At 42.8% G+C, this 14,744-nt stretch overlaps 2 protein-coding genes and 2 non-coding genes across 4 annotated transcripts; all 4 read right to left on the reverse strand.

Moving 5' to 3' along the window:
• Positions 1-793: 793 nt before the first annotated feature.
• On the reverse strand, positions 794-3,107 carry LOC129437624 (uncharacterized). Its single transcript, XM_073870200.1, has 3 exons — positions 2,835-3,107; positions 1,124-2,230; positions 794-1,024 (listed from the first exon to the last, which is right to left on the reverse strand). The coding sequence occupies exons 1-3, from the start codon at positions 3,036-3,038 to the stop codon at positions 794-796; spliced, it is 1,542 nt and encodes a 513-aa protein (XP_073726301.1). The 5' UTR covers positions 3,039-3,107.
• Positions 3,108-3,196: 89 nt separating this feature from the next.
• Positions 3,197-5,865, reverse strand: LOC129432799 (uncharacterized). Its single transcript, XM_073854414.1, has 4 exons — positions 5,735-5,865; positions 5,287-5,614; positions 3,545-4,349; positions 3,197-3,438 (listed from the first exon to the last, which is right to left on the reverse strand). The coding sequence occupies exons 1-4, from the start codon at positions 5,854-5,856 to the stop codon at positions 3,212-3,214; spliced, it is 1,482 nt and encodes a 493-aa protein (XP_073710515.1). The 5' UTR covers positions 5,857-5,865; the 3' UTR covers positions 3,197-3,211.
• A 3,395-nt stretch (positions 5,866-9,260) lies between these two features.
• trnay-gua (transfer RNA tyrosine (anticodon GUA)) lies at positions 9,261-9,347 on the reverse strand. The gene is given in 2 exon segments: positions 9,261-9,296; positions 9,311-9,347. It is a non-coding gene; the product is annotated as a tRNA-Tyr (tRNA).
• Positions 9,348-9,445: 98 nt separating this feature from the next.
• On the reverse strand, positions 9,446-9,531 carry trnay-gua (transfer RNA tyrosine (anticodon GUA)). Its single transcript is given in 2 exon segments — positions 9,446-9,481; positions 9,495-9,531. It is a non-coding gene; the product is annotated as a tRNA-Tyr (tRNA).
• Between the last annotated feature and the right edge of the window lie 5,213 nt (positions 9,532-14,744).

A 14,744-nucleotide genomic window follows, 5' to 3' on the forward strand; every position in this document is an offset into this window, starting at 1 on the left:
TGGCATAACAGCAGTCAGGGGACAGTAAATGTGGCCATAATACTGGCTGTGGCCAGTATCTTTGTTCCGGGGCTGGTGGCACAGACTGCACTTGTTTTTGTCCACAGTGCGGACGTACTGCCTCCGGGCAGGTGGTGGGGAGGGAATGGGGCCAGCTGGAGCAATCTGCCGGATGACAGGAACTGGACATAAAAACACAAATGGGGCAAATGCAGGACTGGGGTTGGGAACAACAGGTAATGGAGCAGAATCAGCAGGGAACAACTGCCTTGGTCAGAAAACCTTTGGAGGAGGGGGGTGCGGGGCTGGAACTGCAGACTTTCGCTTGTCCACTGCCTTTCCCACTGTGCTTGCTGGCAGGTGGTAGCGGTGTTGGGGACCAAGCTGTGGGGGGGCTGTAGTGGGGCGAGTCTGTCCAGGCGGGAGAGGCCTAGCAGCAATAGGAATGGGGGCTGGCAAGTTTACTCCCTGAAGCAGGATGGCACATTCTTGCCTCTTTAGCCGCTTCTTGTGCCATTGATTTAAAGTTGTTTGATTCACCTGAAACAATTGCAGGGTGGTATTCTCCATCACAGTCCCATTGCCCAGGACCAGCTGCCGGATCTTGCTGTAGTCCCTCAGAATTAGAGTCCATCTTGTTACAGCATGATTTCCTATTTTTTTGGGGCTCCTGTGAATATCACACAGTTTAACAAAGATAGACTCTACCAGGCGGCAACAGTCTGGCCACTGGGCAGGGGACCCTGTTGACCCAAGGACGCAACGGGTCATGCTATCCACACCAGGTGTGAATTCAGGCTTGGTTTTTGAGCACCTGAAGCGCCTTTGTTGTAAGATTCACCTGGTGCCGGGCAGCATACGCCACTCTCTGCTGGTCATATGGAAGCAGGCTTTGCCATAGGGCAATGATGGTACTGGCCTGCTGGTGGCTCAGAGTTTGACCAGATTCCATCCTAAGCCCCATCAAGTAGCTTGCAAGGTTGTCCACTCTATCTATCCCTGGTACACTGCGTTCATCCACAGCCTGGTAAAATATAAGAGTGAATCAATGTTAAAAAGATACAATATCACAGGCAGAACAACAGCACAACTAGCACAATGTACTTGTCACAAAAATTCTTACCAGTGGTTTCTCAGGGACTGGTTGCACTGCTGGGGGAGCAGTGGCTACAGAGACAGTGAGGGTGGTCGGGAGAGGAAGGACGGAGGCGTAGGTGGTTGTGGCGGATGGAGCAGAGGTGGCGTAGGTCATCATGGCGGATGGACCAGACGTGATGTAGGTGGTCGTGAAGGATGGACCAGAGGTGGTGTAGGTGGTCGTGGAGGATGGACCAGAGGCGGCGTAGGTGCTTGTGGAGGATGGCGAAGAGGTGGCGTAGGTCATTATGTCGGATGGACCAAACGTGGCGTAGGTGGTCAAGGAGGATGGACCAGAGGTGGTGTAGGTGGTCGTGGAGGATAGACCAAAGGTGGCATAGGTGCTTGTGGAGGATGGCGCAGAGGTGGCGTAGGTCATTATGTTGGATGGACCAGACATGGCGTAGGTGGTCATGGAAGATGGACCATAGGTGGTGTAGGTGGTCGTGGAGGATGGATCAGAGGCGGCGTAGGTGCTTGTGAAGGATGGCGCAGAGGTGGCGTAGGCCATTATGGCGGATGGACCAGATGTGGCATAGGTGGTCATGGAGGATGGACCAGAGGTGGTCGTGGAGGATGCACCAGAGGTGGTGTAGGTGGTTGTGGAGGATGGCGCAGAGGTGGTGTAGGTGGTCGTGGAGGATGGACCAGAGGTGGTGTAGGTGGTTGTGGAGGATGGAGCAGAGGGGGCGTAGGTCATCATGGCGGATGGATCAGACGTGATGTAGGTGGTCGTGAAGGATGGACCAGAGGTGGTGTAGGTGGTCGTGGAGGATGGACCAGAGGCGGCGTAGGTGCTTGTGGAGGATGGCGAAGAGGTGGCGTAGGTCATTATGTCGGATGGACCAAACGTGGCGTAGGTGGTCAAGGAGGATGGACCAGAGATGGTGTAGGTGGTTGTGGAGGATGGCACAGAGGTGGTGTAGGTGGTCGTGGAGGATGGACCAGAGGTGGTGTAGGTGGTTGTAGAGGATGGCGCAGAGGTGGTGTAGGTCATCATGGCGGATGGACCAGACGTGGCATAGGTGGTCATGGACAATGGCCCAGAGGTGGTGTAGGTGGTCGTGGAGGATGGACCAGAGGCGGCGTAAAACTGAAAAAAGGGGAAAAACATGTTTATGGAATTTAATCTATCTTGTTTACTTTGCTTTTTATGAATCTATTTACTCTTTAGATTGTATTAATGGTATTTTGTTTGTTTCTATTTTTCTTTTTATTGCGCTATACAAATAAAGTTAAAGGGATAGTTCACTTTAAAATGAAAATTCTGTCATCATTTACTCATCCTCATGTTGTTCTAAACACAAAAGAAGATATTTTGATAAATTATGGTAAACACACAGAAGTAAGTGACCATAGACTTCCATAGTAGGAAAAAAATATTTTGGAAGTATTGTGATAAATGACTAAGAAAATATTTTGATAAATGATGGTAAGCACACGGTTGACGGTACCCATTACATACCATCATTTTTTTATTCCTAATATGGAAGTCTATGGTCGCTTACTGCTGTGTGGTTACTATCATTTCTCAAAATATCTTCTTTTGTGTTCATTAGAAAAAATAAATTCATACAGGTTAAGAACAACATGAGGATGAGTAAATGATGACAGAATTTTCGTTTTAAAGTGAACTATTCCTTTAATAGTGCTATACAAATAATACTACTTGAACTGTTATTATTAAGAATAGTTACCAGTTGTTGATTAGGTGCTGCTGTAGTGGTGTTAGCAGACCCAGTCTGGACAGAGGCAGGAGTGCTGGCAACGCTGGTCGTGGCGGGTGATGAGCCAGAGGACAGGTCCAGCGCCTCAATAGTGGGATCCAGGTTGAGGTCCAAACTGATATCTCCGAAGCCCTCATCCTCCAACTCCTCCTCTGTGCCCACATCCTCCAACATCTGATCTGTCACCTCAGAGTCAGGATCCAAATCCTGTAAGGCCTGCCCTGTTTGACGGTACAGGTAATCTATACCTGTGAGTTCACCTGGGACAGACAGGAGAACACAGTTAGAAGGAAATAAAAAAAAATATATATAAATATTATATATTTTTATGCAATATAAAAAGCAATTTAAAGTTGAAACTCACCAGTATAGACAGATGGTGGCTGAAAAGATGGTGCAAGCTCTCTTCCAAGTACCTTAACACTTTGGGTGTTGACACAGTGCATCAGGTCCCCGGAGTAGCTTAACATGGATGGAGGTTTGCCTGCCAGAGATGCCATTTTACGGTCTTGATTCCATCTGTTCGGGCCTTCCAGGAGGTACAGCTGGAAATTCAAGCTGTTGGCACTTGTTCCTTTAGACAAGATCAATAACTTTACATTACTTTTTTGTGCTATGCTATTGAAAGCCATTCATTGTGTCACCCTTAATATTTCTGATGAATAATGATTTATACTGACCTGGAATGAACCTGTTCAGATGGAGATGAAAGGACTCCAGTGATGTGGAGCCCCTTGCACATCTGTAATTTGGCAGCACAATACCATTTTTGGTGGTGGTGCCGGTCTGTGTGTAGAGCAGCACACCTGGTTCGTCCTGAATGCACTTTACGTGCTTCTTCTGGAGTTGCCAGATGTTCTGCATCCTCTGCTGGTCCAAAAGAGGGACACCAAGAAGGTCTCGACCCTTTACCCCCATCAGCTCACTGAGGAGGTGCTCAATCATCAAGATGGTCTGCTTCTCTCCTCTTGTCCGCCTTCGGCAGTGCAGGGCCAATTCCTCCTTGGTGATCCGTTGATCCACCATATTGTCGGTGATGTTAGGGATACCTTCATGTCTCAGCTGCTCCCTCTTGGCCTGCCTCAGCAGAGACACATCCCCACTGTCCCATTCAAAAATACAGGAAGACATGCGTGCCATTAAAATGGGGTAAAGAGGATGTGCATCCTTAGTGCACCCAGCTGCCAGTCGCCGCATGAAGTGGTAGATGTCCAGCTTCACCACCAAGTCTGGCCACCCACCAAATCGCTGCTTGAGCTTGGTCTGCCCAGTGCCCTTCCGACAGCAGTCGCAGTCCACATAAAGGAGCTGAGGCGGAGCCACACCTGCATCAGTGTACCTCCGGATGAGGTCAGCTGCCATTCGGTCCAGGGCTGGACCCTCCTGAGCTGTCAGAACACTAATGAGGATTTGGCCCACCTCATTGCTGACAGATGTTAGCCACAATGCTGTCCCCTTTGCAAACCCCGACAGCTTCTTTGTGATCTGTAATTACACAGAAAAGACAGTGAGTGATGCTTTATTCACTCACTCTCAATTATTTATACAGTTATGCAGAAAATAATAGCAAAAATAATGTGAAATATAAGTAAATAAATTGTAGAAATGTTATAAATAGATTTTATTTCCTTATTTCAAATGTATTGAAAACATTACACATTCAATTCCAGATCAAAATATTAACAAATTGTACAAGTCTGTCTTGTTCTTTTAAAGGGAAGCAAAGAAAATGAATATTAAGCTGTTCAAAAAAATAGAAGTGTCAACATTTTTCTCTTTAGATATTTATAAACTGAAGAAATTTCTTAAGATTAAACTTCACTTTAAGCTGTTGAATTACAAATATTTAGTTGCATAACCACTGTTGTTGATAACTGCTGCACATCTGTGTCAAAATAACCAATACTGCCTTTACTGTGTACTGTTGCTTGAATTCAGTACACGGGGGACCCCTGAGGTTCTGTCAATAACCACTAGACCCTAAAATAACAATTGTACTCTTATCAGGCCACAAAATGTTATGCTATTTTTCTTTGGGCCAGTTGATGTGCTGATGTGATTCTGCAGATGTCTTTATTTTAACACAGATATTTTACAAGAGCTTATTGCAAACTTTGCATCATAAACTTTGCTGCATTTCTTTATACGCATTACGCAAGGATGGAATGGTCAATTTTACTTCGAAATTCAGCAGCAGATGTATTTTATAACAATGGGTGAAACATTTGCAGGAACAAAATAATTTTCAATGCAGAAATTTTACTATGAATAACGAATAACAGTGGTTTATCAGGTTACTGATGTTGCACTGCTATTTTTTTGTACATAATATTTTATGGAACATTACTTACGTATTTTAGGTCAGTGCTACTACTAATGGTGTATTTGCAATTCTTTTTATTGAAATGTAAAAAGTAGTTACCTTTTTGGTGGAGTCCATCTTCAGGATGCATCCATATGTGGACGTTATGCTGGCTTTAATGTGGTCAATCCTGCACAAGATATCTCGCCCATAAACAGCCAGCATCCACCTGTGGGAGGGGATAGTTTCAGACTCAGGTGGCTCCTGAAATCTCACAGGGAGCAGGCTTGGCTGGGAGGTGAAGTCTGAGCAGGCACCAAGGTATCGGCAAAGACGCTTCAGCCACTCTTCGCTGTGGTTCTCCCGCAGCTGCCTCACTAAGCGAGAAGGGCTGTTGCCCAGGGCCCTCTCCCTGAGGAACCTTATGACCCGCATGTCACCGGCATACCTGAATGAAACAAAGTGAAAGAGAGACAGAAAGACACAAACATTAAAACCAGCTCATCTCAATTGTGTTTTAAATGACAAAACAGTTGTTACACAAGCTAAATAATCTCAGTATACTCACTTTCGAGTTAGGATCAGCCTAAATTCCAATCTGTGAGCTAAGTCCAGCTGGTCCAAGATGGCCTTGCTGGTGGAAATAAATGCCGCTTTGCACCCACTGCACCAGAGAGTCTCTGTCATCATTAGATAGAAGCGGTCCACATCCAGAACCTGGCAGGCTCTCTTGTGTGCCCCATAGCCTGTGAGCTGTCTCCCACACACAAGACAGGACAGCCTGGCCTTCCAGAGGTGGTATGGCATCCAGAGTAGAAGCCTGTGTGTAAAGAAACGCTCTGGAGCGGGGCCTTGGTGATAGATCAGAGCTGGCTCTGGTGGATCATACCACAGCTTTAGGTCGGTACGAAGCCGATGTTGCTTCCACAAAGCTGCTGAAATCCAGTTCTGATCCTGTAGTGGTATGGTTTTCATCAACTTTGTGGGAAGCCATCCAGACTCTGAACCTGGAGCGGTCACCCTATCCTCGGCAGGTTGGACAGAGGATCCAGCCACAAATGGAGCAGCAGAGGAAACACAGGTGGAGCTGATCACAGGGGTGAGAGGAGCAGAGGACGTCCCAGAAGAGGCAGTGGCTGATACTTCCTATTGTAATAAAAAAAAGACAAACACATAGACATGTTTACAAGCCACTTATGAGGAATGTAGCATATTTATGTGATCCAATAATTTTAGTGTGAAGAAAACGATTAAATTAAAGAGTTTCTCACAACTCTGGAAGCAGCTCCTGGACCACAGGAAGAAGAGGTTGCTTCAGACACAGAAGAAAGAGGAAGAGACAGGGGGGAGACGGTCTGAATATACAGCCTGGGACTGCGAGCAGGAGATGGTGTCCTAGGTGCAGGGCTGGGCAATGCAGAAGTGCTAATAGGCTGCAAGATTAAGAGATGGCAGTTTACAATTTTGAATGAATCATTATCAGGTATTGCAGTAACGATGATTAGATAAACTCTGCATATCTTTATGGAATGAAATGTCTTTTTTTTACTATACCTTGGATGCATGCGTCCTTGCAACACCTAGATTTTGCTTTAAAGCTGCACCATGGACACCACCAAACCGCGGCTTTGTAAACTGACAAAAAGAAATTAGTAACATTATGTGAAGCATACACAGTGATAAAATGCTTTAACATATGATAACATAAATATCTGCAAAGGGATGCATTTACCGATGCCAAAGTTAAAGTAGGCTTTAAAGGTGCCTTTCCAGATGTTGTTTCTGACCGCCCTGGTGTTACAGGTGGTGACGTGGATGGTGTGGATGACACAGGGGCCAAATTGGAAGGCTACAGTTTCACAGAAAAGGAAATTAAATTCAAAAATGAACAAAACACCATCAACACATCACAGTTTTATGAAACACTTCTTATACCTTTTTTGTATGGAAACCACAGTCACATGTCTGTGTCCCCCCAAACAGAGACATTTGCCCCCTGTGTTGCAGTGGACACTCCTCAATCTGTAACATATGACAGTGAATCATAACTACCTCTTCCCTCTAAATATGACATTCTTTCTTGTGTTTATATACATGTCCAACTTTACCTTTTGCTACAGGTCATGCCATTTCTTCTGCCGTGGTGCCGGTCTGTTTCCCGCCTCAGAAGGCCAGACCCCCTGGGTGGCAAATCTGCGCAGGCGGGCCATCCATTCACCCTCACTCATAGCCCTGTGCTTCTTGTGCTTGGAAGCCATCTTCCAATAAAAGATAGCGTGTGGCAAAATACAAAGTTTATGACTATTCAATAAAACTGAGTAGTTAATCAATTTCATAATTTTTTTTTTCAAATAGCATATATTTAATCTCAGTGTTTTATTACAAGGTTGTAGTTTGATATTTGGGAGGAAGGGATAATGTGGTGGTGTGTGGGTAAAATATGCCATAACTCAAAAAATCCTGATTATTGCATACCATTTCAATTACATAGGCTTACCCTTATGAAAATTAACCATGGTTTAACTACAGTTAAAACCATGGTAACCACAAAATAACCATGGTTTTGACAATCATGGTTTTCCAAAACCATAGTTAAACCATGGTTAGTGTAATAAAACCATGGTTTTGCTGATTGTAATAAATACACCAAAAAAACATGATTACTACACTTTCACCACAATAAAACCATGGTTAATTTTCACACCCCTTACGAAAATTAACCATGGTTTTACTACAGCTAAAACCAAGAAGCCATGGTTACTGTAGTAAAACCATGGTAACCACAAATAACCATGGTTTTCACAATCATGGTTTTCCAAAACCATGGTTTTGCTGATAGTAATCAATACACACAAAAGTAAACATGGTTACTACACTTTTACCACAATAAAACCTAACGTTAGGTTAATTTTCATAAGGAACAATTAGCCTAACTTACATAATGTTTCCTATCGATTAGCCCAGTAAACAAGCCCCATAATATTACGTTATAAAACGTCAGCTATTTTTAGCCAACTTAATGTACGCATATCAACGTAATAACGTGAATTATGCAAGATAGTAATTATATCGATATAAACATGTAAAAGTGTAAAAGTAATGAAACTGGCCGCTACTTGATCTCTAAGTTACATAAATAAGACTTTTTTCTGTGTAACTTACACGTAATACGTTAGCTAATTAGCCAATTAACTAAATATAACACACAAAAAAACTAAATATAACACCATTATTGGCTTCTTACCTCTAGGTAGAAACGTGAAATTCAAAGTAAATCCGGGACAACTTTCTTTCTAAACCGCTGGAAACCGCTGGCGATGCTCCGCCAGGTAGATGGAAACAATGTAGTGATTGGTTGTCAACAAAGGCAAGGAGACGACGATTTCGGAAATTGACTTTATTGATTGGCTGTAAACTGTGAAGTAAAGATACACATACTAATACGTGATTGATGCATATACGAATAAAAAAGTTGAAAATGGATGATAGTGACTGGCTGTCAACAGAGGCAATGATGGGATTAGGCTTTATTGATTGGCTGTGACAAAGTTGAAAAGATGCTAACAGTGATATGTGATTGGATGGCAATAGACAGTCTCTCGTTCTCCCGGCACCGCTATCGAAGGGTTGTGAAAATGTAAATTACACATGGCTGTCAGGTAGTGTGGTTATATATACCGTGAATAAGTAGCAGTTCGGGTAACCGCAAATTAAACATAAATATTCCTTCGAGCCGGATTTGAACCAGCGACCTAAGGATGACAATTTAAGCAACTACAGTCCTCCGCTCTACCAACTGAGCTATTGAAGGTTTATGATGATGTAATTTACTCATGGCTGTCAGGTAGTGTGGTAATATATACCGTGAATAAGTAGCAGTTTGAGTAACAGCAAATTAAACATAAATACTCCTTCGAGCCGGATTTGACCCAGCGACCTAAGGATGACAATTTAAACAACTACAGTCCTCCGCTCTACCAACTGAGCTATCGAAGGGTCGTGAGAATGTAAATTACACATGGCTGTCAGGTAGTGTGGTAATATATACCGTGAATAAGTAGCAGTTTGAGTAACAGCAAATTAAACATAAATATTCCTTCGAGCCGGATTTGAACCAGCGACCTAAGGATGACAATTTAAACAACTACAGTCCTCCGCTCTACCAACTGAGCTATCGAAGGTTTTTGATAGCATAACTAACACATGGCTGTCAGGTATTGTGGTAATATATACCGTGAATAAGTAGCAGTTCGGGTAACAGCAAATTAAACATAAATATTCCTTCGAGCCGGAATTGAACCAGCGACCTAAGGATGACATTTAAACAACTACAGTCCTCCGCTCTACCAACTGAGCTATCGAAGGGATGTGGTAATGCAAATTACACATGGCTGTCAGGTAGTGTGGTAATATATACCGTGAATCAGAAGCAGTTTGAGTAACAGCAAATTAAACACTAGATACTCCTTCGAGCCGGATTTGAACCAGCGACCTAAGGATGACAATTTAAGCAACTACAGTCCTCCGCCCTACCAACTGAGCTATCGAAGGTTTTTGACAATGTAACTAACACATGGCTGTCAGGTATTGAGGTAATATATTTCGTGAATAAGTAGCAGTTTGAGTAACAGCAAATTAAACATAAATCTTCCTTCGAGCCGGATTTTAACCAGCGACCTAAGGATGACAATTTAAACAACTACAGTCCTACGCTCTACCAACTGAGCTATCGAAGGGTTATAACAATGTAGATTACACATGGCTGTCAGGTAGTGTGGTAATATATACCGTGAATCAGAAGCAGTTTGAGTAACAGCAAATTAAACATAGATATTCCTTCGAGCCGGATTTGAACCAGCGACCTAAGGATGACAATTTAAGCAACTACAGTCCTCCGCTCAACCAACTGAGCTATCGAAGGTTTATGATGATGTAATTTACACATGGCTGTCAGGTAGTGTGGTAATATATAGTGTAACAGATGGCTCGGAGTCAGATTGAGGCCATTTGTTGTCTGGATCGCAAACAGCCCTAAAATTGTGACTTTAGATAACCCTGTGTCCTGATAACACAATCAACCAGATATCTACCACCTATCAGGGGTGTAAAATGGGCAACAATTAAAACAAATGCCGTCTTCAAAGGAGGTTCAAAGGAATCCCACCAAAGAAACCTGAGACCCAATCGAATGACAGTCGCCAGAGACACAGCAGGGGGGGCACAGACGATATGTCTCTGATGAAACCATGTTTAAAAATCACAATGAGCTGTTTAAATGTATATATATGTTATATCCCGTTACTGCATGATCATGTATGTGTGATGTAACTGTGTGTTAACACTTTAGTTAGATTTTGTTCACTGTAGCATGGTTCATATCTTAGGTATGAAATTATTATTCAACGTGATCTTAAACCCATGTCTTGTCTAGTATCAAATTAACCTACTCTTTATTTCCTAATCATGTCTATGTATCATATTACCATGAGCCGCATCAATGTCATTTAGTATCGATTTGAAGAGTTATGGAACAAACTTTTATCATTATGCAATTACGCAAATGTGATGTCTGAAAGAACAAAGGCTTGTTTCCCCGCGCGATCGAACACTTCACACATTGGTCATACACCCAAAATGGGCTGGGCATGTAAAAGGTCAAAACGGCCTATCGCCCAAGCCATCATTGCTCAATAGCTCATTGCTCATGGCTCAATTTGCTCTATAGCTCAATTCGCTCAATTCGCTCAGTATCTCAGTCAGTGGCTTAGTTCACTCATGAGCGCCCAGTCGCCCGGTTACTCAGGTAACCCGTCAGCGCAGTTTGGAAACTCGCTGAGACTCACCCAGAGTCCCTCGGATTCATCATCTTTTCTCTGAGCCCTGTCTCTTCAGGACAGTCTTTCCTGGCTTTGCGCTAGAGTTCGGAAAACCCCGCGGACCAATCCGCCCTACGAAACAACTTAACGGATTTCCATCTTAAACGAACACACCTGGATTCTCTCTCTCTCTCCTTGCTCGCACCGCGAGCATAAGAAACTTTGCACCGCAACACAAAGAGCCAAACGCAAGTATAAACTCGTTTTACTCGCTGATGTTCAAGCTTTACCCCTTATGAAAATTAAGGCGATCCTTAGAGATTATCCGATGGTTTGTGCAGATGTTAAGCAATAGTGCTATTGCCAATCTTTTATTCTCTCTAGCTATTTTCAATCTTTTCTTTCTCATCTATGTTTTATGTTATTGTATGTGTGTATGCTTAGTTAGTCGTTATGTGTACTTCATTTTATAGTTAATAAACCGGTTTGCATTTTCACAATTGAATTGTTTCTGTGTTCAATGCTCATGAAAGTAAAGTCACTATATCTGCCTTTTGATCCAGCTACACGCTGCGAGTAGCACTGTATATCAGTGAGAAGGTTAATTTTAAAGGCCATGAAATTAACATTTCTTAGACGTTAATATACGATTATGGATATATGTCTTCGGTGGACGAACATATTAATTAATTGTTATTATTAATTCTGCTACGCCAGGTAAAACCTGATAAACTTGTATAATTAATTACAGTTAATTATACCTAATATTCCCTTTTGAGCTAAGATCTAAGATTCCCTTGGGAATCCCCGTAGTGTTTCGGTCGGAGGTTCATAGTGTTTCAAATAAAGTTATTTCCCTCCTCCCGCTAATTCGCTACATATAATGGTGGAGAACGCGCGGGCAGATTTAAACATTATTTTCTGAGCAAACCAGTTACAAATCAAATGTGTTTTTGCATTGTGTGAATGAAAAAGAACTATCAGCTATAACTGATTTCGTTCTTTCTTTGTATGAATGAAAATGTATTTTCCTGTATCATTTTCAGGACGTAACAGACTCGCGCCCCTGTTATGTATATTTAACTGCAGTCTTTAAGGTAACCGTATTAAAAACCATTTGATACGCTGCATTACCGTCTAATTCCGCCTAATAAAGAGTAGACTTCCTTTATTTAGAGCGAAGCGGTGGTCGAGTGAGTACTCCCATCTGATAAGGCCTTTTTGTTAAATCTCCAGGAAATTATTACAATTAGAGAAGCTGTCTATTTGTATGTTTCCATTTTTATTCACGTAAGTGGATTTTTAAAATTGTAAGCACAGAGGGTAAGACTTTTCAATTTTAAAGGAGATAAAAACTTGATCAAGTATTTATAGTCACAACGTATGATAAAGCACGTTGGATTCTTGTTTATTTCGTGTCCCGGTAACGTAAGCCAAAAGAGGCACCGGCTGAACACGAGCGAATTACATCCGTCGTCTTAGCAACGCAGCGGCCGATGTAATTACTGTATAGAAGCGAATCTTTGTTAGTTTAAAGCATATTACCTAGTTCTAACACTAGATGTCAGTCTTGAGTGTCTAACACTTCTTCTTCTCCATTACTCTACGTCTGACTTCCGCTTTCTTTGTTTGTTGGGCGAAATATCGCCATCTAGTGGGAAAAGCTCGTTTGGTCCTCTCATAAACTCTTTTGGGAGTATATGACAGGAATCAAACTTGGATTTTTGACCTTACTTCAATAACTAGGTTATTCTACTACTTTGTAGTTTTATTTCCTACATATTGAATGTTATGGTCTTAAATTATAAATAATAATTAATATTGCTGTGGCTTTATTAATTTATTATTTTTTTATTTAATTTTTATTTTATTTTGATTTATTTTATTTTTATTTTATTTCATTTTTTTGCTGGTCTCTCTCACTCCTTACTCTCCTGTTCTCTTTTCTATTGTAGAGATTGTATTTTAATTAAGTTTAAATTTAAATTCAATGCAGTTTGATTTATTTTAAATTTTAATTGAATCAATCCTTTACTGTGAATAGAATTCAGCCCCATAAGTCCCATTCTCAGTGAATTCATTTATGTTTTAACTGGTGCAATAGGATAAGCCCCTGTGCATCTCTTGAAAGCTAACACTTGATAGATGAATCAGAGGCTTCGCCAGCGGTGAGTTCTACAAGAGACCGGTCCCGCTGAACTGACTCGAGTGTGTACAGTCGGGGTGCTGCGGTAGCTCCCTCCTTTTAGCACCTTAGGCAGCAAGACACAGTGCCACCTCTGCCACCGGGCACTCCAATCGCTAACCTTGCCAGCTGACACACAAAAGCCCTAGCGGCAGTGCCAGTTGGTGGGTGACACCTTTGAGTGCGGCCCGGCGGTGTGAAGGGTGTGACTGTTGAGCGGTCGAGGTGGGGTAAATAGTCAACGAGTGTTGGTGTAAAAGAGATGCACTTTTCTCCCCTCTGTAGCCACTAGAGGCACCAGATCCCTATCAGGTTGGGTCTAGCCCAGCCAATCTAGCTAAGCCACTCCCCTAACTCGCATGACTCCATAGTGCCCTCTTCCTGTAAGCCCCTGTCATCAAATTTAGGGTAGAGAACCTGCTAAGCTGAAACAGGAAACCCCTTTTTCACCCTCCTATCCTCTTCATTTTCCCAGCCTTAGGACTTCGTCTGTTGGCTGTCTCAATTCCCATTTTCAGTTTTATTTTATTATTATTCTTATTTTTTCTATTCTTATTTTTTATTATTTATTTGTTTTTTTTCCTCTGTTTCCCCTTTCCTGTTTCATTTCATTTTATCATTATAATTAATTAATTTTAATTATTTTGATTCACTTTATTTTGGGTTGAAAGAGCAAAACTGCACAAACCATTAGGAGAATTCATTAGTAATACGCTCGAATAACCAAATGTCCAAGGCGACCTATAGGTTTTAACAAAGCGACAAATTACTAAAATTTTTCCCTTATTTCCCCACACTGATTATCTGTGCCGCCGGAGAAAGGCCCTGATAATAAGCTCATAGCCCATATATTTTATTGCCGTAACTCGCTGAACTGTGCGGACTCGCATTGGCTCTTTGTGTTTTCTCTTCTATCAGTGTGTCAACATGTCCAGATTACCAAGCCCTGTCAACCACTGGGACCAGCTAGAGGCTTGGCTCAGCGCTGTGACATCTGAACTCCTGCCCAACCTCGCCAATGAACTGCAACACCTGGAAAGAGAGCAACTCGATGGCACCCTGGACAAGTTCATAGCCCACGACCCAACGAGGGGCTACAGTTATAAGGATATAGCCAAGATCACAGGTGCCATCGCTCACAACCTCATCATCCAGCTAAAGCTGGGCGAAAGGAACATCGCCCAACTGGAACAGGATGCAGCAGCTCTACAGCTCCAAGCGGCAGAGGCACGGAGGAATCAGGAGGACGCGCAGAATCGTCTAGATCAGCTGACACAGGGATTAGAGGATCAACACCCATCGATGGAGGAGAAACACTGGAGGCTAAAGGACGAGATTGGACAACTCCAAGAGGCCTTGTCAAAACTCCGCACAGAGCACAAGGAGCAACAGGAAAAGACAGCCAGAGAAGAGCTGTCTGGAAAGCTCCAGCAGGCTGAACATCTTCTGGTGAGAGCAAAGGCAGAACTGAAGGAACGTGATGCCAAGCTGAAGGCCTGTGAGAATCACCTGCGAGCGGCTCGAGATGAAGGTCGAGCTCTGGCTCAGCAACGAGACCAGGCTAGGGACGACCTTGA

The sequence above is a fragment of the Misgurnus anguillicaudatus genome, chromosome 1 (genome assembly GCF_027580225.2).
Source record: "Misgurnus anguillicaudatus chromosome 1, ASM2758022v2, whole genome shotgun sequence".
NCBI lineage: Eukaryota > Metazoa > Chordata > Actinopteri > Cypriniformes > Cobitidae > Misgurnus > Misgurnus anguillicaudatus.